Genomic DNA, 27723 nt, shown 5'->3' on the forward strand with positions numbered 1-27723 from the left:
TTTGGAACCAGACCTTTATTTTACTTGTAAGGCACTGGATGAACAAAGAAATTTCAAGCCAGGCAAAAGTGATGCCATGAATCTCACTAGACCTGGAAAGGTCATGGGAACCTCCCTATAGACAGGACCTGCTCTACACCATATCCAGCCCAGGACCTTCCCCCAAGGTCAAACCCAGCTCCTCTGTGGCTCCCCAGCCATGCTCATCCAAAGCCATGGTCTGCTCCCCAGGGGTGACTGTCTTTGGTCTATGCCTTGCTTGGCCTAGGTCAAAATTCTTTTTTTTTTAAAAAAACAGAGGACAAAACCACAGTGAGATGCCACTTCACACCTATTAAGATGGCTATCTGTAAGAACACTACCACGTATTGGCAATAATGTGGAGAAATTGGAACCCTCATACCCTGCTGGTGGGAATGTAACACGGTACCACCACGTTGGAAAACAGTCTGGCAGTTCCTCAAAAAGTTAAACACAATTACCGTATGATCCAGCAATTCCACTCCAAGGTGCATACCTAAGAGAACTAAAACATATGTCCACACAAAAACTTGTACACAAATGTTCACAGCAGCATTATTCATAATAGCCAAAAAGTAGAAACAACCTAACTGTCCCTCAACTGATAAATGGTTAAAGAAAACGTGGTATATATCCATACAATGGATCATTATTCAGTCATAAAAAGGAATAAGGTACTGACACATACTCCAATACAGATGAACCTTGAAAACCTTAAATGAAAGAGGCCAGACACAAAAAGCCACATATTGTGTGATTCCACTTATGAGAATTGTCCAGAATAGGCAAATATTTAGATAGAAAATAGACTAGTGGTTGCCTGGGGATAGGATGGGGGGGAATGGGGAGCGACTGTCAATGGGTATGAGGTTTCCTTTTGGGGCGGTAAGAATGTTCAGGAATTAGATATGGTGATGGACGCACGACACTGTGAATATACTAAAAACCACTGAATTGCACACTTTAAAAAGGATGACTTTTATGATTCTGTGAAGTATATCTCAATAAAGCTGTTATTTACAAAAATAGGAACAGGTTTGGGGCTGGCCCCGTGGCCGAGCGGTTAAGCTCGCGCGCTCCGCTGCAGGCAGCCCAGTGTTTCGTTGGTTCGAATCCTGGGCGGGGACATGACACTGCTCATCAAACCACGCTGAGGCAGCATCCCACATGCCACAACTAGAAGGACCCACAACAAAGAATATACAACTATGTACCGGGGGGCTTTGGGGAGAAAAAGGAAAAAAATAAAATCTTTATAAAAAAAAAAAAATAGGAACAGGTTATTAAGTGCTGATATTTATTGTTAAGGCTCCAACTTTTCAGGTTCCACAAAACCTGAACTATTCCCATTTGCCGCTGGTGATTACTTGGTGATGGCTGGAAGGAGGGAGGCGGCCCAGACCACAAGCACGACAGCCTGACTTGGAAGTTCCTAACGGCCTCATTCCCTTCCCCCCACAGAACACCTAAGACACTGTCTGTGTTGCTCACTGTCCTGGATGCAAGGAGACCTACTCAGAAAATGGCTGATTCTGCAGATGAATCACTAGAGTTTCTGTTTTCAGAAGACAAAATTATGTCTGTGACTATCCTTTCAATCTTTGCTACTAGAAAATCTAAGTGGCAAATTTATTGTTTCAGTCTTGTCTTTTCCTTGACTCAGGGTCCTAAAAGTTATCTCCCTTCCCTGATTGTCTAGTGGTCTCTGGTCTGATGTTCCTTTAAATGCTTCCTCTTACAGTAAAGGATGCTTTCATGAGCAAATTGCCCCAAGTCCTTTTGGTAGCAGATATGGTCCGATTTCAAAACACAAACGTTCCGCCCACTTGCCAGCCCTTAAGGAAGAAGACCACGATTAATGGTTGCATTTGTAGCTCTGCCTGACCTCTGGGTCTTTCCCCAGAGCGGAGATGTTCTAAAGGCTTCAACGTGGTCTTTTACTAATCACTGCTTGAGGTGGGGTCTGCCAGAAATGCCCAGGGGGCTCGCTCATGCTGGCCTCCCCACCCAGGCACAGCCCCGACCCTGGATTGACCCTGGGCACAGGTGCCAGTTTAGCTTACCACTAACCCACTCTCAGGCAGGGCAGACAGGCAATCCCAGGCTACAGAGGATTAGCAGACATCTCAGGAAGGCTCTAGTGGCCCTCTGCACACAGACAAATGTCCTAGTTTGGGGGAAGGAACCCAAGGAACTACGAAGTGAAAGGACGCACCCATGGCTGAAATGCTACTTGTGGAACGAAAGTGACTAGTGCCTTGATCTCTTGCCTCTGAGCCTGGTGCTCTACGGTGTTCTTTCCACTCCAGCACAGGGCTTCATCACTGACCATGTCTGTCAGGCCTCGGGCTGAAAAGGATCCGGAGAACACTAAAGTCAGGTGGGCCTGAGTGGAGGGCACAGGCTTCCAGAGGCGGGGCTCCCTGGGGGTGAAAGGCCTTCCTGGGTTGTTTCTTGCTTCACTAGCTCCTCCATCTACCCCAGTCACTGGCTTCCAGAGGCTGGGCTCCCTGCTCCTCCTGAAGTTCAGCACCAAACTCAGATGGAGCCCATGCTCCTATACTCCTGTCTGGGCCCCAAAGGGGATGAGAGGCAGAGAGTTACAGACTTTGTTGGTAAGCACCACACAAAGCCTTGAACCTTCATTGTCTTCCTTTTGCACCAGTTCCTAGGGGTCACCATACACAGAAGCAGACGTCAGAATTCTAGGTAGGAAAGGCACCTCAGATTTCACAGCAGGGCACAAAGGCCCGGGGAGGGGACAGGACTTAGGGTCACTCAGTAAGTTAGTGGCCAAAATGAGATTAGCCCTCAGGTCTGTTCTGTTTACTCCTGTTTATAGGCTGCCATTGCCCAGGCACAGACAGACCCAGAGGACTGGCTGAGACAGGCAGAACTGGAGGATTCTGCCCTTTTCAGAATGATGCAGTCTTTCTGCAATGTGCCTGCCCTTGCGAAAATCATCCTTGTGGCTATGGAGTTTCCAGTCACTCATTTTCATCCACACAGCCGGACTGGGACCCATCTTAGCGATGTCAGGAGCAAGGGCAATTTATGAAGGGAAGGTGCTCGAGAGGCAAGATTGAACCCTGGGGAGGAAAAGAGTCATTTAACCCCACAAAGACTCAAACTCTCAAGTCTCATAACTGGAAGGAGCTGTGCAGTAAAGAAGAGTGGGAGACCAGCAACATGATTTTTGTATTGACATTTGGTTCTCAATAATAACATCCAAAATGCGTTCTGTTCTTATAGCGCTGCAGGTGGGACTGCATCGGGCCGAGGGCATATGTTGCCGGAGTCTCCCTTGGGAAGTGGGGAGGAGCTGGTGGCGAAAGAGACACACTGATTTCTCTTTGGGACCTATATACAGCCAGGTGGAGAGCTGCAGCAGGCGTCTTGGCTCTGAGAGGGGGTGGGGAGGCAATCCCAGATGGCCTGCAAACACATGGGCAGAGTCCCTTGCCCCCGGCCCACAAGAACACGGTTGCTGATGGGACCAGTGGTGGCAGCTCCAGGAGAGTGGAGGGAAGGCTGGGATGTTACAGTCTTGAGGCCTTCACAGGTACATGTCATCGTAGCCCGGCGGGGGGAGATGGTCTGGGTTAGGTCTGGAATGGAAAGAGGGGTTGGTGAGTTGGAGCGATGTGAGGCCGGGGGCACACAGGCAGACTGGGCCTGAGCTGAGGGAGCCTGCCTCCAGAATCACATGGTGGTTCATGAGTTTAAGAGCGTGTGCTCTAGAGCCAGACCGCCTGGGCTTGCATCCTGATCCTCCATCTTGGATAAGTTACTTCACCTTTCAGGGCCTCGATTTCTGCATCTGTTAAATGTGGATAGTAATATCTACCCACGAGTGTTGATGTAGGATCCAATGAATTCCCGACACACACTAAAACTCCAGTGAGCAGTGTGAGCAGCAACTCCTCCCCTGAGTCCTCCCTGAGGGGAGCTGGGGGGAGGGAGGCACTGAGGAAGGGGGTGCTCCTGGAAGGCTCCGGAGAGGCATCAGGCAGGGGCCTGGAGGAGGCTCCGCTCTCCTGGCAGCAGGGGATGGAGCTAGTGCCAACTCTGCACCTAGTGTCAGACATCTTCGTTTCTGCGACACTGAGCTGAGCTGCCAGCAGGTCCTACTTCTCAGCAGCCCTGCGTGAACACCTACCCAGACGGGCTGGTCCCAATGGGTCCAAAGGGGTCAAAGCGTGCTCCTGGGGGCACAGCGCCTGGAGGAAGCCGGTTTGGGAGCCCCGACGAGGGGTCGATAATCGCTCTTGGGAAGCCGGATCTCAGGGGATCCACAATCATGCCACCTCTCCGACACCTGAGGCAAGAAGGAACGATGGGTAAGCAGGTGTTGCAAGGAGCTGCTGAAGAGGTGAAGGAGGCAAGAATGGACTAAGAATGACTAAGATATCTACTCTGGGTGAATCAAGCAGACACGTGTGGTTGGGTGCCTGAGTGCCAGCAGGAAGTGGGCAAGGGCAAGAACACAAAGAGTACCTTTCTTGGCACACATGCCCTGCACTTTCAGCTCTACATGCTCCCTGAGACTGTAAAACTGAGATCTCTGCCATGACCCACACCCACAGGGGACAGCTAATCGAGAACAGGTGCCAGAACTTGTCAAGGTCAACGCAGAACCACCACATGGCTCTGCAGGGCACTACTTTAGATCTAACAACTAACAGCAGTCAGACAATTCATACTGCTCGCTTCTTTGCTTTACTTTCTTAAAGGACCCCGGGGCAATCTATGACTGCCTGTGGCCTGCCCAAGTCTGGCTCCTGACAGCATCTGTCCCTCATGGAGTTCCACAGACCTGACCTCACGGCTCAAACTAGGATGAATGAGCTGATGCTCCCCAAACTTTGAGGTTTCTGTTCAAGCTTAACTGCAGGCTTCGGTGAATTGCCCACTGCCTAAAAATGAGATGCTTAACTTGGAGTCACCTTGCAACAGAGGTTGAACTCTATTCTGAATCATTCAGAGAAGACAGTGTACAGCGGAGGCTGCAATAACTTTGTTGGGTGCATGACAAGAGTCACACAGTGTCTAATGGAGATCAGAGACTCCTCTTATCAAGAGAGGTGACCTCTTCATAGCCCTGAACTGCCCTGAAGTGTGTAGCCCAATGAGTGCACTGCAGTCTGCACCTGATAAACCCCACGGTATCCTTCCATCCAAGGGAGGGCTACTGTCCTCCAGCAGGGTAAAGGGGGCCAGAAAACGACAGACGAGTTACCCGCTGGGCTTGCTCAGCCCCTCTCCAACACTGAGAACTCTCCTGCGCTGCCCTGGGCAAGGCAGAGCAGAAGTGGCAATTCTTTCTAAGCTGCTCAGCAACAACTGCCTCCTTCAACCCAAAGGAAGACTGACGAAAAGCTCTAAAATTAGACGATGAGCTGGGGCTGAAAGCCACAAGAGCAAGTTACGTTGCTGCCACTGCCCCAGCAATACTCACCCAAAGGGGTCTAGGTCCTCTCCCCCGACAGCAAACGGGCCCAGGGGATCACACCTGAAACAAACAAGGGACAATTACCAACAGTCCCAGAGCAGCCGGGCGCCTGGGCTCCCAGGGATGGGGACAGGGGAAATCTCTGCATGAGACCATAACCCAAGGGCTATTTCAGAGTGGTCCTTAGCACACACTAACACTAATAACATTACAATGGCAATTACGTGAACAGAGCTAAACACAAAGTTAAAAACATGGAAAATCCCAATCTCTGTAGAAATTTTATCTGTAGAAAGATAAAATATTAACAGTGGTAACCTCCAGATGAAATTTATTTTATTTACACCTTTTTCAAGTTCCTAAACTTTGTATAAAGAACCAAGAACTTTTAGATCAGAAAAATATTATTCTAGGGCCAGCTCTGATGGCCTAGTGGTAAAGATTGGTAGCGCTCAGCTTCAGTGGCCCAGGTTCAGTTCCCGGGCATGGACATACACCACTTGTCTGTCAGTAGCCATGCTGTGGCAGTGGCTTACTTACAAAGAGGAAGATTGGCAGTGGATGTTAATCTTCCTCAGCAAAAGAAAAAAGTTAAAAAAAAATTATTCTAAAACCCAAAATCAAAAGCTGATTTAAAAGCGTCCAAGGGTGGAATGAGACGGGTGCTCACGCAGCCAGAACAGTGTTTCTCAACCTTCCATTCATTATGGCCCCTAAATGGGACTTTAATACCACAGCTACTGTGTCCCTGTGTATGCACCAGAGCCCACTGGAGGGTCACAAACCATTATAATCTCTAAGATTCTTTTCACCACCCACCAAGGACCAATTTCTGTCTTCATTGAGAATGCATGTGCTAGGACCATAAATGACTATGCTTTCTGGAGAGCAATTTTATATTATCTAATATATATACACAAAATATGTCTATCTTGCCAAGAGTCTTATATATCTTTATATTCCTTAGATTCAATAACTTAACGTTTCTATTTTAAGGAAAGAATACAGAATTCAAATTAAAATATCACCATAAAGACTTGAATCAAGGGAACTGGACTGGCCTAAATGGGGACCAGTTAGACACATTATGGTACATCCCTAAATGCAGACATGGAAACAATGTTCTTAGAATGCTTTAAAATAATGTGGAAAAATGCTTATGCTCTAGTGTTAACTGTAGGGGAAAAGGGGATTATCAATAGCCTAGGAAATCAGCTGTGAAAAATGTGTGTGTGGGCGTGTATGCATAAATAAAATTAGACAGCAGCATACTGAAAATATAAACAGTGACAGTTTTTCCTGGGTGGTGAGTTTCTTCTTTATAGTCTCCCGGCTTTCTCTATAAAGCACATGGATATGGATATAATAAAACAAGACTGAGTATTTGAAAAAGTGCGCTTTGGCATCTGCTTGGAGCCCCAGCGCGCAGTACAAACCTGCCAGTTCGGGGGCACCGCGAGTTCCTGCCAGACTTCAGGACAGCTTGTAAACAGCAGCTAACCTAAGCCTACAGGTAAGAAGCCATTCATTAAAGAACTGGGAAAAAATCCAAAAGTAGGTGCTTCTCCGGTCAGTTCTACCTAACGGGCTGGAAAGGATATTGTGATTTAGGTGGACGTGGCTAGGTTTCCAAGGGAAAAAATTTTTCCTGACCTAGGTTAGTGTTCCCAAGACACGGTCCATGGAGCTGGTACTCAAAGTTTCCAGTGGCCTCCAACATTCTGCCTCACTGGACAGACCAGATGGTGCCAGAGGGCAGTGAGCATCTTACCTATCCCCACAGAGCAGCAAAGAGAAGGGGATTCTAGAGGCTATAAAAACGCCTGCGAGAACAGAGCCTGGATGGCTCCTGGACCACGTGGCTGTCTCTATTTTTCTCTCCTGGGCCACAGAGGGTGGGGAGGGGAGAAGAAATGGAGAACAATGGAGGCTAGAAAGGCAGCTGGGAGGCCGGCCCCAACAGTTTGTGTACTTGAAAGTGTCACAGCATATCCTTTAGGCTCACACTCAACACAGTTGCACTGTAACACAGGCACACTTCTGTGAACTCAATATGTACATGCTCAGAATCCATTTTAAAACAGCCTCAGTCCCGGATGTGCTGAGGTCCTGGGGATTAAAAATAATGCTAATTTTTGTACGTGGTCTCCAAAATCAAGCCCCTACAACTTCCGCTGGTAATCAAGTGAAGGAAAGAGAGCTGTAACTAACCCTGTAGGCAAAATGGCCAGGCTGGGCCCACTGGACAGTATGTCCCAACTCCAAAAGGGATTTGAGGGTGATCCTGACCACACACAACTTCCTCCTCAGGGGTTCCCCTCTCCTCTTCCATAAAAACAAGCCTCTCTTGGGCACACAAATCCAGCCAATGCCATTCTAATGGCCGAGGTCTGGTGCACTGGAAAGGCCTCAGGACTGGGAGTCAGAAGATGGGCCTCGGACTCTGGATGGCGATTAGCTTAGCTGGCTGGCAGAGGTCTGTCAGAAACCTCTGAACCTCAGTCTTTTAAGATGTAAATCTAAGTTGTAACACTCACAGGGTCTGCCATGATGGTAAAATGTAGTGCGGACATGAACAGATTTGTTGACAAGAAAGGCTCGAAGAATGGAATAAAAGCAGCCACCATTTACCAACAGCTTGCTTGGTGTCAGGCCTGTGCTAAATTTAGTTTTTAAAAGATTAATTTCTAAAATTTTATTTACTAAATAAGGTAATGCATTCACCAGTTTCAAAATTAAAGGATAAAAAAGGATATACAGGTCTATAATCTCAGGCTAGATGTGTTTTAGAATTCAGACTTTTTCATATTTTAGAAAGGTCAGAAGGGTACACCTAACATACACTGACACTCCCAAGCAGCACTCTGTAACCAATACCCTAATACTTCTGCAAAATGAATGAGTATTCACAAGTAAGTGAGATAAATGAACATATAAGGAGCTTCATGCCACTTTAGGTCAGGTTTTGCTACCAAATAAGGCTTGGCACCATTCTTATGAAAAGAAACTTCGTTTTCAGAGCTCTTCTGATTTCAGAATTGTAGATAGGAGACGGTGGACCTGTAAAAGTAAAAAAAAATCTCCCTCTCACCGCTGTCTCCAAGCCTACCAGGTCTTCCCACAGACAACTAACAGCACCATTTCTTGAACGTCCTTCCAATACACTGCACATATGAGCAAACACATATCTCCCTTACTTTCTTAACAGATGGATGTGCTGAGCTCCTTACATATATTATCTTATTTCATCTTTGCAGCAGCCCTCTGAGTATGTATGATTTTTATTCCTATTTTAAAGATAGATGAGGAAACTGAGGTTCAAGAAGCAAGGTTTCTTGCACAAGGCCACATAGGCAGTAAGTGGCCAAGAGAGATTTCAGACCAGGTCTGCCCAACTTCAAAACCCATGCTCTTTTTATTGGTGTGTTGAGGCCATTTATATTTAATGTGATTTAATATGATACGTTGAGATTTAGATCTACCATTTTATTATTGTTTTTCCAATTGTTCCTTCTGTTTTCCATTTGTTTCCTCTTTTCTGAAAATTCAGTTTGAATTAGTGTTTTTCAATAGACCTCTTTGTGCTTTTCTCAGTGGTTGCTCGAGGAATTACAATATACACACTTACCTTTTCAGTCTACTTGGAAAAAGTATGTTGCCATTTAAAGGGGAAGGTAGAAACCTCAGCAGCATACATAGGTCTTATTATCCTCCCTTGACGTCACACTTGTCACATATTACATCTACATACATTGAGATGTTATAATTTTTGCTTTCAGTTGTAAAACATATTTTAGAAAATTCAAGAGAAAAACAGTCTATTATATTCATTCAGGTATTTGTCATTTCTAATGCTCTTCCTGATGCTCTAATTTTCCATCTGGTCTCGTTTCCCTTCTGTCCGATGAACTTCCTTTAGCAATTCCTTTTGAGAAGATCTGTTGACTATGAATTCCCTTAGTTTCCTTTCACTAAGAATATCTTAATATGCTTTGAAAAGAAAGGTGAAATATTCACTGGATATAGAATTCTGGGTTGACAATTCTTTTTTCTCCATATGTTAAGAACCTTGGTCTACTTCTTCCTGGTCTCCACAGTGTCTGATGGGAAATACACAATCGTCCAAATTCTTATTCCTCTATAAGCAATGTGTTGTTTATCTCTAGCTGCTTTCATCATTTTTTTCTTCATTTTTAGTTTTCAGCAGTTTGATTATACATCTGGGCATGAACCTCTTTGGGTTTATCCTATTTATGATTTGCTTTTTGAATCTGTGGGTTTATGTCTTTTGCCAAATCTGAGAAGCTTTTGGCTATTTTCTTCAAGTAATTTTTCTGTACTGCACTCTTTCTTCTCTCCTAAGACTCTGATGGCCCCAATGTTAGACCTTTTATAATTGTCCCACAGGTCCCTGAAACTGTTTATTTTTAAATCTTTTTTCTCTCTGTTGTTCAGACAGGATAATTTCTATTATCTATCTTCAAGTTCATTAACTCTTTCTTCTGTTATCTCCATTCTGATACTCATTCATTCAGTGAGGTTATTTTGATCATTGTATTTTTCAGTTCTAAAATTTCCATTTGGTTCTTTTTTATATCTTCTATTTCTTTGCCGAGACTTTCTATCATTCCATTAATTTCAAGACTGTTTGCCCTCACTTCTTGGAGCATTTTTGTTATAGCTGCTTTATGTCTTTGTCAGACAATTCCAACATCTCTGTCATCTTAGTATTCTATCTATGGACTGTCTTTTTCTGAGTTGAAATTTTCTTCATTCTTTGTATGCCTAGTAATCTTGGATTGTATTCCAGACATTTTGAAAATTTTGTTATGAGGCTTTGGGAGAATCCCAATATTTTTGTTTTAGCAGGCAGTCAACCCAGCTGGGTTTGGGCTCCAAGTTCTAGTTTCAATGTCAGTACTGTTTTCAAAGTTTTTGCAGTGTTATTCAGTGCTGTACCATGTACGTGCTACCCAGTGGTCACTCTGAGACCCAGGAGTAGGCTATTTTATCTCGTAGTTCTGTTCTCAAAGTCTTTGGTATGCTGTCTAGGATCAGATCCACTTACGTATAGTTTGCAGGTAAGGCCAGGAGTCCATAAACAACTTTATGGAGTTGCTTTCTGAGATTCTCCCTTTCTGTGACCTCCTTGGTACTTTTCAGTTCCTTGGGGTTCCTTATTTGGTCCTCTGGCCAGAAAGCTGGGGCTTTATTTATCGTGCTCTGCCATGCACTTCCCCTGACTATGCCTGTGTCCACATGCCTGTGTAAAGTGATGGGAGGACAAAGAGGAAAAAACACAAGAATGGTTCACCCTATACTCTTGAGACAAGTCTTCTTACTGGAAAGGAAGGTTCTTCTCCCCCAGTTTTAGGTGTTTGTGGACTGCCACAGGCTGGGGAGCAAAAAAAGTGGAGAAGAGGAAGAAGAGACACAGGAAATTTTTCTGGTCCCCCTGGGCGTTAGTAGACCCCTTCCCGCCTCTCCAGTCAGAATGGGAGGGCTCTCCTGGAGTGCTCTCTGTTCATGCTGACGTCCACTGTCTCATCCTGGGGTTTGAGTTTAGACTAGAGGATACTGAACGGGGACGTGCATTAGTAGACTCCTTTCTCCCTCTCCAGTCAGAATGGGAGGGCTCTCCTGGAGTGCTCTCTGTTCATGCTGACGTCCACTGCCTCATCCTGGGCTTTGAGTTTAGACTAGAGGATACTGAACGGGGACAATGGTGAATTCACTGCCACTTTGGTGGTACTTCAAACTCTGGTCTTCCTCCCCAATCTACCTGCTACTACTTTTCAGAGTCCTCAAATAGCCACTCCATGCATTCTGTGCAGCTGCAGTCAGTGGAAAAGTCAGGATGGAGTGTGTTTACTCCAGAACCAGAACCTTCTAAACCCAGGCTCTGATCCAAGGCAGAACATTAATATGGCTGCCTTTAACATAACTGCTGGTCTGCACCCAGAGGTGACTGCCGGCTGTGAACATGAAGCTTTTAATCTGCACATCAAACTTCTCTAGGGGTGCCCGCTGTGGTTTCACAGAGCACCAAGCAGCAATGACCTGAAGATTTCCAGACCCTAATCCCTGAGTGGGTTTTCACAGTGTTGTCTGAACCATCTAGGTCAGTTCTGCTCAAACTGTAATGTGCACATGAATTGGGAGGGGATCTTGCTAAAATGCAGGTTCCAACTCAAAAGATCAAGGGTGGAATCTGAGATTGTGCATTTTCCACGATCTCCCAGGTGATCTGACTTTGCTAGTCTGGGAAGCACAAAGAGTTAGGCTACTTCCTGGTCAGGGTACAAGTTCAAGCTGGTGAACTTTTGTGATCTGGGTTTATTTACCTTGTTCTGCCAAGTGTGGAAATCCAGGACTGGGGAATTGGAGATGCTGCTGAGTGTAGACAAGAAGTGTGGGTACACGTACATGTACAGCACCAGTTAGAGTGCTCAGAACAAGCAGAGCACCAAACCTTCCCTCTTCCCACCCCGAGGATGTTCTATGAATTCAAAGGTGAATCAGGGACTGAGAATGGTTGGGAAATACTGCATTTTGACTAAGTGAACAGATTTTTAAAAGAGAGAAAAAGAGAAAAGATATGCATAAATTACACTAAAAAATTCTAAGAAAAATGTGACCATAACCTTATTTTAACAATGATTTGTCCTGGTCTTTCCTAGTCCTCTTTTATCAGCATGTTTTCATATAATTGTAACATTACAAGTATAATTTTAGATCCCAGTGTTTTCCTCCACTATGTCCCATATTTCCCAAGTTGTTGGCCTTTGATATTAAATTTTTTAATAGCCAAGTAATATTCATTCAAGTGAAGAAAATTTTTAAAATTTACTTAATCTTCTACTGTAGGTACTGGTATTGCTTCTGGTGTGGATAACTATAACTGCTGCTGTAATTAATAACTTTTGTGCACACAGTTTCTTCTATGCTAGAAATCAATAACTGCTATCTTCTGCCTGTCCCACCACTGTATGATGGGAACATACAACCTGTTTCTCTGGTCAATAGATAGAAAGGAGTTGTGCTCACTGAATCGTGCTATTTAGAGGGTGAAATTTGGGTCCTTCAAGCTGATGAGATTTCGGTAAGATTTTAGACTGAGCTGATGCAGTAATGGCATGAGACTCCTGTGAATCTTGGGGAAGGGGGCATGTATATTGCATTTGGGAGGCGAGAGGGTAGACTGTGAGGTAGGGAAACCTTCTAGAAATGGCCCCCTTTCAATATTCCAAACCCCTAAATCCCCAGAACCCATAAATGATGGGAAATCACTCCTGTGATTGTTGCATGTTCTATGGCACGACTGACTTTGAAAGGGGGAGATCATCTGGGTGGGCTAACCACACAGCCCTTAAAAGCTGAGAAGTTTCTCTGGTTGGAGGCAGAAGAGAAGGCAAAAGGGAAGACTGGAAGCACAGGAAGGACTTGAGGACCTGACACTGCTGCTAGCTTTGAAGATGGAGAAGGCCATGTGAGAAGAAAGGCAGGAGGAGCTAAGAGAGAGGCCCCCAGCCAACGGCCAGTGAGGACTGGGGACCTCAGCCTTATAACAACAAGGCACTGAATTTGGGTTCAGTTAACTTACAATGTTATGGGGATGATGCTTTTCTAAACAATTTAAAAGAAAAAGGAAACTAACTCCAGCAATGGCAAGGGAAATGACATCAAAATAGAGTGGGAATGCCAACTAATACAACTGTCTAGGAGGGGAACTGGGAAATATGTATCAAAATCTTTAAAAAGAGGCTTAGTCCTTAATGTAGTAACTCTATACTCAGGAATGCATGCTAAGGAAATATTCAGAGATGTGCTCTAAGTTGCATAAAACATTCCCTGACGCGTTAGCGATGGTAGCCCAAAATTAGAAATGACTTAGGCTAAAAAAACCCTTGCATCATCCTTGATTTTTCTTCCCTCCTTTAAGCCAACCCATCAGCAAGTCCTGTCAGGTATACTTCCCAATACACCACAGATCATCTCCCCAGTCTGTCAGCACCTACCACCATTACTGCTTGCCTGAGTGCCTGTGTCAGACCCTTACGTGGTCTTCTGTTTCCGTTCCTGTCCCTCTATACTCCACTCTCTACAAAGGAGCCAGAGGGATTAAAAAATGTAAACAACATGAAGCCCCTCTGTTGTTAAACACACCCAGTGGCTTCCCACTGCTCCTGATCTTGACCCCAAGGCTCTAGATGAACTGGTCCGTGCTTACCCCTACAGGGTCACCTCCTATCTCTACCCCACCGGTTTACTGTGCTCCACCCACACCAGCTTCCTCTTTGTTCTTGGAACAATCTAAGCCAACACAGTTTCTTTTGAAGCAATTGCTGATAAATGTGTCAAAAGGAGGAAATACTAAAGGCTGAATCCTATTCCAATATTTATAAGCCATGCTGCTTTGGGCAAGTTAATTAACCTCTCTGTGCCTCAGTTTTCTTTTCTATAAAATGGGGATAACAGTAGCACCTACTTTGTTCTCTTGTTATGAGGATTAAGAGATTATACACTTAATGTAAGTGCTTGGCACACAGTAAGGGCTCAACAACTATTAACCATGTTAGTTATCACAATCTAACTGGGATTCATGGAGAGAAAAAAGTCAGTGGCTAAAGGGGTCCCAACCAGATCACTTTATACCCAAAACATTTTGACGGCTCCTATCACCCCAGAATCAAATCGAGCTCCTTGTACATAAGGCCCCTTGTGACGTGGTGCTCACATTCACCTGTTCTCCCCTCAGAGGCCAGCACAAGTGAAACATAACCCCCCTGCTCTCCACCACACGAGATGACTTCATAACCCCATTTGGACCCACTGTTCCTTGTCATAAATGCCAATTACCCCCAAAACCACTGAATTTGTATCAGTCCTTTAAAATTTAGCTCATCAGGCATTATCTCTGTGAAGCCTTTCCTTCTACCCTGTCCCACGTGAGCCTTCAGAAGAACCACCCTTCTCTGTGCTTCAGCAGACCTCAGACATACTTCTGCCGTTGCTTTAAAAACACTTAGGACCTGGAATGAAAAGGGCAATCAGCCCTAATCGACTGTGAACTCCGTGAAGGTTGGGACGACACCTCATCATCTACTCCCAGTGCCGAGTGCAGTGCTTCACACATAATGGACACTTAAACAGACCGCTTGGGGATAAGAAACTGCACACAGGATAAAAGCAAAGGCTTTAGAGTAAGACCCACATTCAAATTCCGGCTTTCCCATTTAACAGCTGTGTGAGCTGGGCAAGTCACGAAACCTCTAAGCCCTAGCTTTCTCTCCTGTATACAGACAATAGTACCTGTTTCTCAGGGTTGTTAGACAGATTAAATGAGAATGTTTATAAAAGCGTAACACCTGGTACATGATAAAGAATTCAACAAGTGGTATCCAGTATTCTAGTATTATAACACAAGTTCTGCTTCTTACTGGTTTATCATCACGTTCATTATTATACATGAACCACAGTTTCCTTACTTGTAAAACGGGGATAGCTCTTCCTGATCTCACGGGGTGGAGAGGATTTAATAAGAGCATGTGGATGAAATGCCTAGCATGTTGTCTGAAATACTTGGCACTCAATAAACAGTATATAAATATTATTGAACTAACCATGCCTCCACGGTAAAAAAAAATCAAACAGATTAAGATTATTTGGCTCCAAGAAAAGAATGAGGGCAAATTTTAATAGGAAATAACAGTTTCACAAGTGATGAAAAACAAAAATTTAATTACTAAGGTGGCACAGGTAGAGGATAATTCTTTTCAAAATATGGTGCTGGATCAACTGGCTATCAAAATGGTAAAATATGAATATATCTCACACTACACATACAAATTAATTTCAAATGGATTGTATAACTAAATAAAAGGTAAAACAACAAAGCTTCTAGAAAAAAATACACGAGAAATTCTCCATGATCTCGGGGTAGGGCAAAGATTTCTCAAACAGATCAAAAAAGCACCAAACATAAAGGGAAAGCATTGATAAGCTAGATTACATAAAATATTAAGAAGATGTTAATTAAAAAACCCCATCATTAACAGAGTGAAAAGGCAAGCTACAGAGGGAAGATATTTATAGTACGTATGTCCGACAAAGGAGTTAAATCCACAATATATAAGCAATGCCTACAAATCATAAAAAGACAAGATAACCCAATAGAAAAATGAGCAAGAGACTTGAACAGACTCTTCACAAAAGAGGAAATCCAAATGGCTTGTAGACATGAAAAAAAAGAAGATTCAAAATGTGGTCCATGGAGCCCTTGGGGACCCCTGAGACACTCATTTCAGGGGGTCCAGGAGGTCAAAACTATTTCATGTTGGAAGCTATCTGCTTTTTTCACAGTGCTGACTGCTATTTTCACTGATGGTGCAGAACCAATGGTGAGTGGAACTGCTGACGCCTTGGCAGGAATCAAAGTGGTGGCACTAAACCAGCAGGACCTGTCTCCTCCCTCGCCAACCCCCCCACACACATCCAGTTTGCTTTAGAATGTCCTGATGAAGTAGCAAAAATTACCAAGTGTTCTAAAATAGCAATTGAGTCCACTTCTTTTAATGTTCTGTGTGATGCAATGGAAAATAGCATAAAACATTTCCTTTGCATACAGAAATACAATGGCTGTCTGAAAGAAAAGCTCTTCTGCAGTTGTTTAAATTGCTAGCTGCAGTAGCCATTTTTTCATGAAAAACATTTTTATTTGAAAGAATGACTGACAGACAAACCATGGTTATTCAGACTTGGTTACACAGTAGACATTTTCTCAAAAACAATGTGAGCCTGTTACTTCAAGGAAAACAACTGACAGTATATGTTGCCAATGATAAAATTCAAGCTTTCAAATGAAAATTAGCAATTTGGAAATTTGTGTTTACCGCTAGCTTGATGGCTTCTCAGTGCTAATGCTGATGAGATCCGTGATACCAATGACTGTGATTTTTTGATATTGTGTAAGAAAATGTGTCAATGTTAGGCACATCTGTACACCTCAGTGAATATTTTCCAAATGACCAAGACATGATTTTCCAATATCATGCATGGGTAAAAAATGACCCATTCAAAGGCATGATAGACCAGTTGGTTTTAACGTAATAATGCACTGATACGGATTCAGATTCTACATTGCCACTAACCCTTAAAGAAACCATCACCTGTCAAATTTTGGTATACAGAGGTCCCCCCTTATCCACAGGGGATACCTTCCAGGAGCCCTAGTGGATCCTGAAAACACAGACAGTGCCAAACCATATATATACTATGTTTTTTCCTATATGTACATACCTACAATAAAGTTTAATTTATAAACGAGGCACAGTAACAGATTAACAACTAATAATAAAATAGAACAATATGACCACATATTGTAATAAAAGTTATTGAAGCTCCTAGTAACCTCAGAATGTGATTTTTTTTCCTTTCCTTATTAAGTCAAGAACTTTTTGCCTTTTCACTTAAAGGAAGCAGTTTAGGGCTTCTCTTTGGCATACCCAAATTGCCAGCATCACTACTCTTATGCTCTGCGGACATTATTAAGTAAAATAAAGGTTACTTGAACACAAGCACTGTGATACTGCCACAATCTGATAACAGAGATGACTACTAAGTGACTAACAGGCGGGTGGAACACCCAGCGTGGACATGCTGGATAAAGGGATGATTCATGTCCTGGGCAGGATGGCGTGGGATGGCCGAAATTTTATCATGCTTCTCAGAATGGTGTACATTTTAAAACTAATGAATTGTTTATTTTGGAATTTTCCATTTAACATTTTCGGACTGAGGTTGACCACAGGTAACTGAAACCACGGAAAGGGAAATTGCAGATAAGGAGGGACTACTATAACGCAGAGTATCCATGATTATTTGAAAAGATTATTAAACTACCCCTCTCTTTTCCAACAACCTACTTGTGTTAAGGCTTCAACAAAAACAACATTATCACCTGGAGACTAAATGCAGAAGCAGAAACAAGAATCCAGCTGTCTTGTATGCCAGATATTAGAGAGATTTGCAGCAACATACAACAATATCGCTCTTTTCACTAAGTTTTTTGCTTTGACAATATAGTTACTTTCATAAAATTTGTTATCTATGTTAACACATGAGTTTACTGCTATTTTTAAACATATGAATAAATGTGCATTTAAAAAATTTTTCAGCTGTAATTTCTAACACGATAAATATTGATAGATATAACCCAAACAAACAAGAGCTCTTTGAGTTCCTCATTAATTTTTGAGAGTGCAAGAGGGTTCCTGAGACCAAAAAGTTTGAGATCTGTCACCATAGGAAATATAACTCAAGGAAGTAAAAGAAAAATTTATATAGATTGTTCATAGTGTACTATTTAAAATGAAAAACTGGACAGGCTTGAAATACGCCATGGAGGTTAGGCATATCAGTAAAATAAAATATCAGACATTAAAAAACATATGTTCAGCACTTTAGTAAATGAATGGTTAAATTTCAAAAAGAAAATGTAAATCACAAAATATTGATAGCATTTAAAAAATACACATCCAGACTGATTGGGATTGAAAATGAATTTTGAATGACATAAATAAGAGCTTTATATCCGAGGATTTATTTTTAGCAAAGCTGGTTAAGCATAGGAAAAACTGGTTTTGCAAAACAAGGAACAGGATTTGGGGCATACAGTCTCCTGACTGAGGACAGATGGAGGAAAGGGAAATGGGTTAGAATTGTAATGACAACCACAAAAAAAAGTCAGGCTTAGATGAAAAAAACTTCCCTTACAGATGGGCTGTTTTCAGTTAATTCTTCCCTAGAGATCTCAGGAGTAGGACAGACCTACTTTTCACCCTCAATTCTCCATCACAATGGAATACCCTCTCCATCTATACCCAAAGCCTAGAAGCATCCAGTATCAAATCAGCAGACCCAGTACTCTGAATAAGCTCTGGACACACGTCACCACACGCTTAGGAAAGCAAATCTCTTTATGCACTGAGGCGCACATCCCAACTTCGGTTTGCATCTGGAGGTTTCCAGGTGTGGGACAGGCAAGATGGGGGTGTGGAAGGCAAGGGGTGAGACGCAGGACTGTGTCTTGTGGGAAGGGGCAGAGGCTGCTCCTTACTACTCCAGCACAAGCTAAGCTCAGGGTTGGGGTAATTAACGCCCCAGCAGCCAGATGGGCCCATTGCTGTGCTGCTCTTTCCCTTTTTCCTGCCCTACAGCCTCACCCCCAAATCAAACATTGAGGGAAAAACGAAAAGGTGTGAGTGCCTCGTTGCCCAGCAACATGGCGGTAGTGGGGGCTAAAGGAATTGGTGTTGTTTTAGACATCTGTGCTGACACAGGAAGGGGGCTTGCAAGGAGTGGGGGTGGAGGGAGGCGAGGTGACTACAGAGGGAAGACCTGACAGGCTGTCAGCTCGCTAGTGGCTGACAAAGGCCTGCTAAACATTCCACCTCCTCTGCCAACCATCTCATCCCGTTCATGTCCTAGTCCTGGGAGAGAGGCTTGCTTGAGAAAGACCTAACTGAGAGGTGAACAGCAGATGGATTTTTCTCCATTATCAGTGTGTACTCACTACACTGAGCTTGTACACAAATTGATTATTACTTGAGCTAAAACTGAAGGGTGCATTGGGGAAAGCATAAGCTTCTGATCAGACCTGGACAGGGGTAAACCCCAGTCTTCACCCTCCCAGAGAGATAACTCTGGGAAGTTACGCTACCTCCCTATCCACTATTTCCTCCCCCTGTAGAGATGCCACTGATCATCTTGTAGGGCTGTCTGGAAGATGAGCAACCATAAATGAAAGCATCTTGTTCAGGGATCAACACATGGTGGACAGCCAAGAAAAGGCAGTTACACCTATTCTCGATAAATGAGGCCAATGTTGATAACGCAAACGATGTCCATAAAGAGCCTGGGCCTAAAGACAGTCGCCCAACACACCCTCTGGGTTGATATTCTCACACCTAAGCAGCTCTACCACACTAAATCCTCTCCTGGAGGGAAAAGGCTACGTATTTAAAAAAATAAAACAAGGTTCTCTCTTTTGGGAGACCCTCTACCTTCAGTCTTGTTTTCATCTATGCCTACTACCTGAATGGGATCTGCTGAATGTTTACTTAACATCTACTATATTCTGAGAAATAAACTCAACACGTGACATCCATCATCACAGTCAACCCTAAGAAATCTCTGAGACAGACATTATAATTCCCAAGGTGCAGATGAGGAAACCGAGGCTCTGAGAGGTTAAATGTGCTCAATGAGACGTAAAGCTACAAGGTTAGGGTGTGAACCCAGCTGATCAACCTCGGACACCTGTGATCCTAACTGCTCTCTCCTTGACATGGGATGCAAGAGTGACAAGGCTCTGTCCCTTCTGCCTTCTGCCCCCCAACCCACCGGGCTCTTTAGTCAAAGGCACTACTGCCCTCATCAGAATCCTTCAGTGGTTTCCAGCTACCCAGGGAGAGATGCATGTACTTCGTATGAGGGGCTTTTGAAAGTCTAGTCCCATCCTCCACAGCTGTTACATCCTACGAGCCCAGACATGAATTCTTTCTCTAGCCTAACTTCAGGAACAGTCCCAGGCTTTCAGACCTTGATGCCTCTGGCCTGTTGCTCTCTCAGCCTGGAACAACCTTCCCCCTGAAAGAAATGTTAAGAAATAATTCAGACATGTGAAAAGGAGCTCAAGGAATACTTCTCCTCTTCCCCGTGAAGACGCAGCTCCTCCTCCAAGAAGCTCTCCCAGGCTACCCAGGAAGGATCTCTGCACTAACCTCTGTACCGGCAGTTACCACTCTTATTCACTCACCTGTCTCCCATGCTAAAGGGACAGTGCGTGCCTCAAGAGTGGGCGCCAAGCCCTAAGAATCCCTGAACCGACAGGGAAACAGTGCTGAAGAGAAAACTCGTCAAAAACTTGCAAGGCACAGGTCCAGCAGACACAAGATGTGAAAAAGTAGGGCAAAGGGGAGAAGAGGGGATACACACTTAAAAAGCCAATAATCTTGGGGGCGAGAGAGGAGGTCAAGAGGCAGGATGGTCATGACTGCAATCCTCCGGCAGAAGCATAGGTTGCCCAGCTGGGCCTCTGTACTCACCAGGGAGGCTGCCGGCTGGTGTGTGGGTGCTGTGGGTGAATCTGCAGTGGGTCCACCTCTCTGGCAGTGGCAGGGGGAAACTCCCGGTGGGCACTGCTTACACTAGCCTTTTCCCAGTGTTCATGGATAGGTGTGATGATTCCAGACACAATTCGAGACCGAAGATCCTCACTGTTCTTGTAGGTCCTGCAGGAAGCAGACGAGGCGTCAACTGCTTGCAGCTGGCTGGCAACTGTGTTTACGGTATTTTGGCGGCGGCGACTCTGACCGCTCTTGCCGTTGCGCTTGGGAGGTTTGCAAGGGTGGGAATGGGCCACCCGGCGGACCTGCGTGAGGGGGGCAACAGCCCGGGGTTGTCTCCGAGATTTGGGCCTAAGCTTCTTAGGCATCTGAGTTGCCCCTCCTCATTCACCACCCCATTAGAAAGAAGTGAGGGTATAGGGGCACAGGGCCTGCACTGGCCACTCCTCTGTATCAGCCCCACCCACACCCACCCCACCCTTAGCCTCATTGTGTGTTCATCACATGTCATGGGAAGGGTCATGGAAGGCCAAGGCTCTGTGGGGAGGATGAATCAGGTTCCTGGTTCAGATAGGCAGGGTTCTGGGGGCTCAGGCCCAGTTTTGTCACTAACTCGGGGGCCCTCAGAAGGCTGCTCTGGGCTTCTTTTCTCTACCTGAGAGAAATAAGCAATGTGAGCACTAGCTGAGGTGCTAAGGCAGACTGAGGTCAGAGTGGGCAGGATTCTAGAGTTCCTAAAAATCTGGTGTTTTAAAAAGAGCCACATCCTGAGTCAAAAAGCAAACCTCACAAATTAAAAAGAACTGAAATCATAGAGAGTATGTTCTCTGACCACATAGAATCATACTAAACATCAAAACAGAGAGGAGGTCTCTGATTAAGCAACACAATTTTAGATAATCCATGGATAAGAGGAAGTCTTTTAAAAAAAGTACAAAGCACTAAATAAAAATAAAAATACAACATATTACAATATATGGGATATAGCTAAACCAGTGCTGAGAGGAAACTTTACAGTACTAAACACTTACATGGGAAAAGAGGAAAGAAATCAATAATCACAATTCTGACCTCAAGAACCTAGAAAAAGAAGAGCAAATTCAACCCAAAGGAAGCAGAAGTAAGGAAATAATAAAGAATAGAAATCAATAAAAGGGAAAACAGGAAAACGATAGAGAAAATTAATAAAATAAAAAAGTGGTTCTTCCAAAAGATGAATAAAACTGATAAACTTCTAGCAAGATTGGCAAACATAAAGAGAAGACACAAATCACGAGTATCAAGAATGAAAGAGCAGATATTACAACACTCTTGCTGCCATTGAAAGGATAATAAGAGAATACTGAAAACAATTTAATTCAACAACTTAGGCCAATTCTTCAAACACCACAAACTGTAACAACTCAGCCAAAATGAAACACGTAATCTGGATAGTTCTATTAATGTAACTAGATTCATACTTAAGCACTCAAAAAAAGAAATCTCTAGGTCCAGATGATTTCAGGAGAAAATTCTATCAAACATTTAAAGAAGAATTAACACCAACTTGTGGTCACTTTCAGAAAACAAAGGAGAAGGGAATATTTCCCAACTCATTTTATGAGGCCAGTATTACCTGATATCAAAACCAGACAGTACAAAAAAAGAGAGAACTACAGACCAGCTATTTCCTATGAACAAAAAAATGAGCAAATTGAATTAAAAAATATATAGAAAGAATGATACCATAGGATTTATTGTAGGTATGCAAAGCTGGTTCAATATTCACAAATCCCTACCATATCAATAAGCTAAGAAAAATCATACGATCCTAACAATTGAGGCAGAAAAAGCATTTGATAAAATCCAACATGATAAATCCACTCATGATAAAAACTCAACAAGCTAGGAAGACAGGGGCTCTTCTTCAACTTGATAAAGAGCATCTACAAAAAACCTACAGCTAACAATACACTTAATAGTGAAAGATTGAATACTTTGCCACTAAGACTGGGAATAAGGCAAGGATTTTCTCTCTCAACACTCTTAATTAACACACATTAACAATATTAACAATACTGGAAGTTCCAGCCATTGCAATAAGGCAAGAAAAAGGAAAAAGGATACAAATTAGAAAGCAAGAATAAAACTGCCCCCATGTGTAGACGAAATAATAGTCTACCTTAAAATTCCCAAGGAATCCCAAAAAACCTTCCAAGAACACTGTGAGTTCAGCAAGGTGACAGGATACAAGACCAACACATATTAACACACATTAATTGCCTTTCTATATACTAACAATGAACATCTGAAAATGAAAACTAAGAACACCACCATTTATAATCAACCCCTGCAAAAGAAATAACAAAAACATGTTCAGTATATATACTGAAAATTACAAAATGATGATGAAAGAAATCAAAGTAAGACCTAAATAAAAGGAGAGACATACCGTGTTCGTAGTAAAAACAGCAATTTTCCCCACTACAGGTTTAATGATCTATAGGTTTAATGCAACTCCTATTAAAATCCTAGCAAGGATTTTTATAGACATAGACCAGCTTATTCTAAAGTTTATACACAAAGGCACAGACCCTAGAATAGCTAAAACTATCTTAACAAAGAAGAAGTAAGTGGGGGGAATCATTTTACTCAACATTATGGTCTACTATATAGCAACAATAATCAATACAGTGTGATACTGGCAGAGAGAGACACACAAAGATCAGTGGAGAAAAGCAGAGAACCCAGAAACAGACCCATACAAGAAGAGACAACTTATTTTTGACAAAGTTGCAAAAGCAATTCAATGAAGGAAGAACAAATGGTGTTGGAGCAACTGGACATCCACAGGCAAGAGAATTAACTTCCGTCTAAACCTCACATTTTACACAAAGTTAACTTACAACAGACCACAGACTTAAATGGGAAAACATAAAACTGTAAAATGTTTAGGAAACAACATAGGAGAAAATCTTTGGGCCCTAAAGCCAGGCGAAGAGTTCTTACACTTGACACCAAATGCTTGATCCATAAAAGCAAAATAGGTATTATCAAAATTAAAAACTTTTGCTTTGCAAGAGACCCAGACAGGAAAATTTTTTAAAACCTAAAGGCTGGAAGAAAACGTTTATAAACCAACATCTAACGAAGGACTTGCATCTGAAATACATAAGGAACTCTCAAAAATACAACAATTAAAAAACCGAACAATCTTAATTAGAAAATGGGCAAAAGACATGAACAGACATTTTGCCAAAGATGGCAAGTACACAGATGAAAAGATGCTCAACATCATTAACCATTAGAGAAACGCAAATTAAAACCACAACGAGATATTACTACACATCTATCAGAATAACTAAAATGAAAAAGAGTGACAACACCAAATGCTGGTGAAGATGCAGAGAAACTTTATCACTCATACACTGGTGGTAGATATGTAAAACGGTACAGACACTCTGGAAAATCATTTGGCAGTTTTTTAAAAAACTAAATGTGCAATTACCATTGGATTGTAATCACTCTTGGGCATTTATTACAGAAAAATGAAAATTATGTCCATACAAAAGTCTGTACATGAATGTTCACAGCACCTTTACTTGTAAACAGCAAAAAACTGAAAACAACTCACATGTCCTTCAACAAGTGAATGGTTCAACAAACTGTGGTACATACACACCATGAAATACTGCTCAGCAATACAAAGGAACAAACTACTGAGGCATGCAACTACTCAGAGGGGCCACAATGATATTACACTGAATGAGAAAGGCCAAACCTAACAGCTTCCATACTGTATGATTCCATCTATGTAATATTTTTGAAATGACAACATTTTAGAAATGGAGAATAAATGGTGGCTGCCAGTGGGGTCAGTGGTAGGGAGTGGGAGTGGGTGTGGCTAGAAAAGGGCATCAGGAGGGATCCTTGTGGTGACGGAAATGCTTTGTATCATTGTCTCAACGTCAATATCCTGGCTGTAATATCTAGTATGATATTATCTGTATGATGCTATTTTTATCAATACAAAGTCTCTCTGTATTATTTCTTACAACTGTATTTAAGACTACAAATACCTCAAAATCAAAAGTTTAATTAAAAAATACATTTATTATATAACCATAAGATAAACTGAGAATATTAGACTTGAATTAATGGGTTTTCTCTCCCTACAAGGGGACTCAGGGAGGGCAACAGAGAAAGCCAAGTATGTGAAGCACGGGGACCTCCACTTCCCGCCCCCGTCCTTTCCACCATAGCAAGTCTACTTGAACTGGCTTAATATGCCAATCCTAAAACACTATGCTTAAAGAAAGAGTTCCAGGGTTAAAAAGTGTAACATCTGCAATGGCTTAGAAGATCTGGGGGCCTGCGGTCCATACATCCCTACAAAGATCAGGTTCCTACTTAGAACACAGACCTTCAGGGAGCTTGCTGCTTCCCCGTCCAAGCTGGGTGGAGGGGATAAATCTAACTCCTCTTTCCTCCAGTCAGATGCACTGTGTGATACAGTCGAAGGCCTCTGATCTCCCCATGGAAGATGTTCACCTGCAGAACTCAGGTCCCATTCAAAACTGCCAAGTCCCGAAGGAGAAGTTCTTGCAGAATTTCTAAGTCTGAGTAGAACTGCCACTTTGGTAGCAGCAAAAGACAGCCTGCCGCCCCGTCTAACGCAGAAGGAGCGGGGCGGAGCAGGGTTACGCTCTTTAGCAGACCAGGTGGCTCACCAAGGGGCACAAATCCCCACCTAGGACAGGCAAGACACGCCGTGACGACCTAACAGGGGAAGGGGACTCGAAGCAGGCAGCTCAGGCTGCTGGCAGCAAGGCCGAGGAGAGGGAGGGGCTTCCGATCCGGAGGCAGACACACCCCAGCTCTCAGGGCCTCAGTTTCCATGGAGATGATTCCTGGTATCACATTTTTTCCCTGTGCGTCTGTACGAAGAGCTGGGCCCAGCACTAAGCACTCTCTGCTGACATCTCATTTTGTTCTCAGTTTCCTCATTTCACAGTAATCGAAAAACAAAACACCTCCCCCCACAAAATCCCAACAGCAAATGTATTTTTTAAAAAAATAAATGGAGACACCACCATTTTCTCTCAGTATTGCCGAGGGGGACTACTGCTCTAAGGAGCATGAAAGCTTAGTTCAGCGCCTGGGTTCTTCCACAGGTTTTGTCAATTTCTCTCCCACTGGCATTCCAGAAGAAGCAGAAGCCACACTCCCCGTGTCCTTCCCTCAAGCCCTTTAAGGGGTGTGGGGGAATGGTGTGCACAGCTCTGCCAAGGCCAGGGCTGGCCTCTCACTTCACTCCTTCATTCCCCTGTCCACTATACAGAAAACAGCCCCAGGCCCTGCCCCAGGGAGATCGCAGGCTACTGGGGGAGACCAACTCCAAGAAGTCAATCATAAGATACCTACTTATCAACGTCTTAAAAGGTGGTTTCGAAACATCCAACACAGGCTGCCAGGGGCGGCTTCTCTGAGGAACGGACATTTGAATGGGAATTGAAGAAAGAAGGAGTTGGCTGTGTGAGGTCGGGGAGAGCACTCCAGGCAGAGGGCCGGCTCTGAAGAGGGAAGGACAGGGCCTGATGTCGGGGGCAGCAGGGCACCGTGGCTGAGGCACAGGAACTAGGGGGAAGTGGTAGAGGATGACGTTGGAGGGGCTGGGTGCTAGACTTCAGGCCTCATCAAAGATTTTGTTCTTTATCTTAAGAGCAATGAACATTCACTAAGGGTTTTGTTTTGTTTCTTAGAGTTGAAAAACTTTTAATTGTAAAATATACATAAAATTTACCAACAGTTTTAAGCGTACAGTTCAGTAGTATCAAGTACATCCACACTGTGGCACAATCACCACCATCTTCAGAACTCTTTCCATCTTGCAAAACTGAAACTCCGTACCCATTAAACAGCAATCCCCTATTCTCCCCTCTCCTAGCCCCTGGCAACCACTATTTTACCTTGTCTCTATAAATCTGACTAGTCTAGGAACCTCATTTAAGTGGAATCATGCAGTATTTGCCTGCTTGTAACCAGTTTATTTTGCTTAGCATAATGTCCTCGAGGTTTATCCCTGCTGAAGCATGTGTCAGCATTTCCTTCCTTTTTAAAGCTGAATAACACTCCATTGTAAGTACAGCTGTCCCTCGGTACTGGCAGGGGACTGGTTCCGTGACCCCCCAAGGATATCAAAATCCTCGGATGCTCAAGTCTCTTATCAGCCCTCTGAGGCTGGTTGAATCTGTGGAAGAGAAACGCTCAGACACAGGCAGACTGTATATACCACATTTTATTTATCCAGTCATCTGTCCTAGGTATTCATGGACATCTACGTTGCTTCCACCTTTTGGCTACTGTGAATAATGCGTCCACGAACACAGGTGTACAGATATTGCTGAGACCCTGTTTTCAATTCTACTGGGTCTATACCCAGAAGCTGAACTGCTGGATCATATGGTAATTTAATTTTTTGAGGAACCATCATACTGTTTTCCATACTGGCCGCTCCATTTGACATTTCCACTAACAGTGTACAAAGGTTCCAACTTCTCCACATCCTTGCCAACATTTGTTTTCTTTTCATAGTAGCCACCCTAGTGTGTGTGAGGTAGGATCACCGAAGGATTTCAAGCAAGGGTTTTACCCACAATCTGACCTGTTTTAAAAAGGCTGGTCCAACTGCTGTGTGGGAAACTGACTGGAGGGTAACGAGCAGAAGTGGAAGTTGGGACCGCTTCACACAAAGGTTGCATGGAAAAGGGAAAGAGACAAAGATGGGTGGCCAGAATGATGGAGGCAGGTGGTTTGAAAGTTTGAGAGGAATTGAGCTTGTTCAAAATGGTTATTGCTGATTAAATGCAATTAAATGCAACAGGGTTTTCTAGGCAGTTCTGATGACTGAATTTATAGTAATGTCAAGCTTCATCCAAAACCTGAGAAGGTCAATGAGGATGGGGGAAAAGTCCCTAAAGTGGAAATAAATGGGCCTAACTGTATATCAAAGAGAGAATTTCATTACATTGATGGAAAAACAAGCATTAATTTAAGTACCTTTTGAACACAATACTCTGACTATATATGTCCTCAGTGGGATAAGGTCAAAGGACAAAAAGAACTGGAAATAAATCGTATTTG

The 27723-nt window shown here is 43.4% G+C and overlaps 1 protein-coding gene across 2 annotated transcripts in view; it reads right to left on the reverse strand.

Annotated features, from left to right (window-relative positions):
• PSMF1 (proteasome inhibitor subunit 1) overlaps positions 1 to 27723 on the reverse strand; it is a 41090-nt gene continuing 13367 nt past the window's right edge. Inside the window, exons 5-8 of one of the 2 annotated variants that reach the window (XM_008531876.2) lie at positions 20581 to 20766; positions 5480 to 5533; positions 4181 to 4339; positions 1 to 2370 (exon numbers count right to left, since the gene is read on the reverse strand). In XM_008531876.2, the coding sequence (XP_008530098.1) occupies positions 2343 to 2370; positions 4181 to 4339; positions 5480 to 5533; positions 20581 to 20766 (427 nt within the window). In that variant the 3' untranslated portion in view covers positions 1 to 2342. Of the gene's footprint in view, positions 2371 to 3200; positions 3630 to 4180; positions 4340 to 5479; positions 5534 to 20580; positions 20767 to 27723 lie in introns of those variants that run through there. The other variant, XM_008531875.2, reaches the window with a different exon arrangement.

This window comes from Equus przewalskii, chromosome 21 (genome assembly GCF_037783145.1).
Source record: "Equus przewalskii isolate Varuska chromosome 21, EquPr2, whole genome shotgun sequence".
Classification (NCBI taxonomy): domain Eukaryota; kingdom Metazoa; phylum Chordata; class Mammalia; order Perissodactyla; family Equidae; genus Equus; species Equus przewalskii.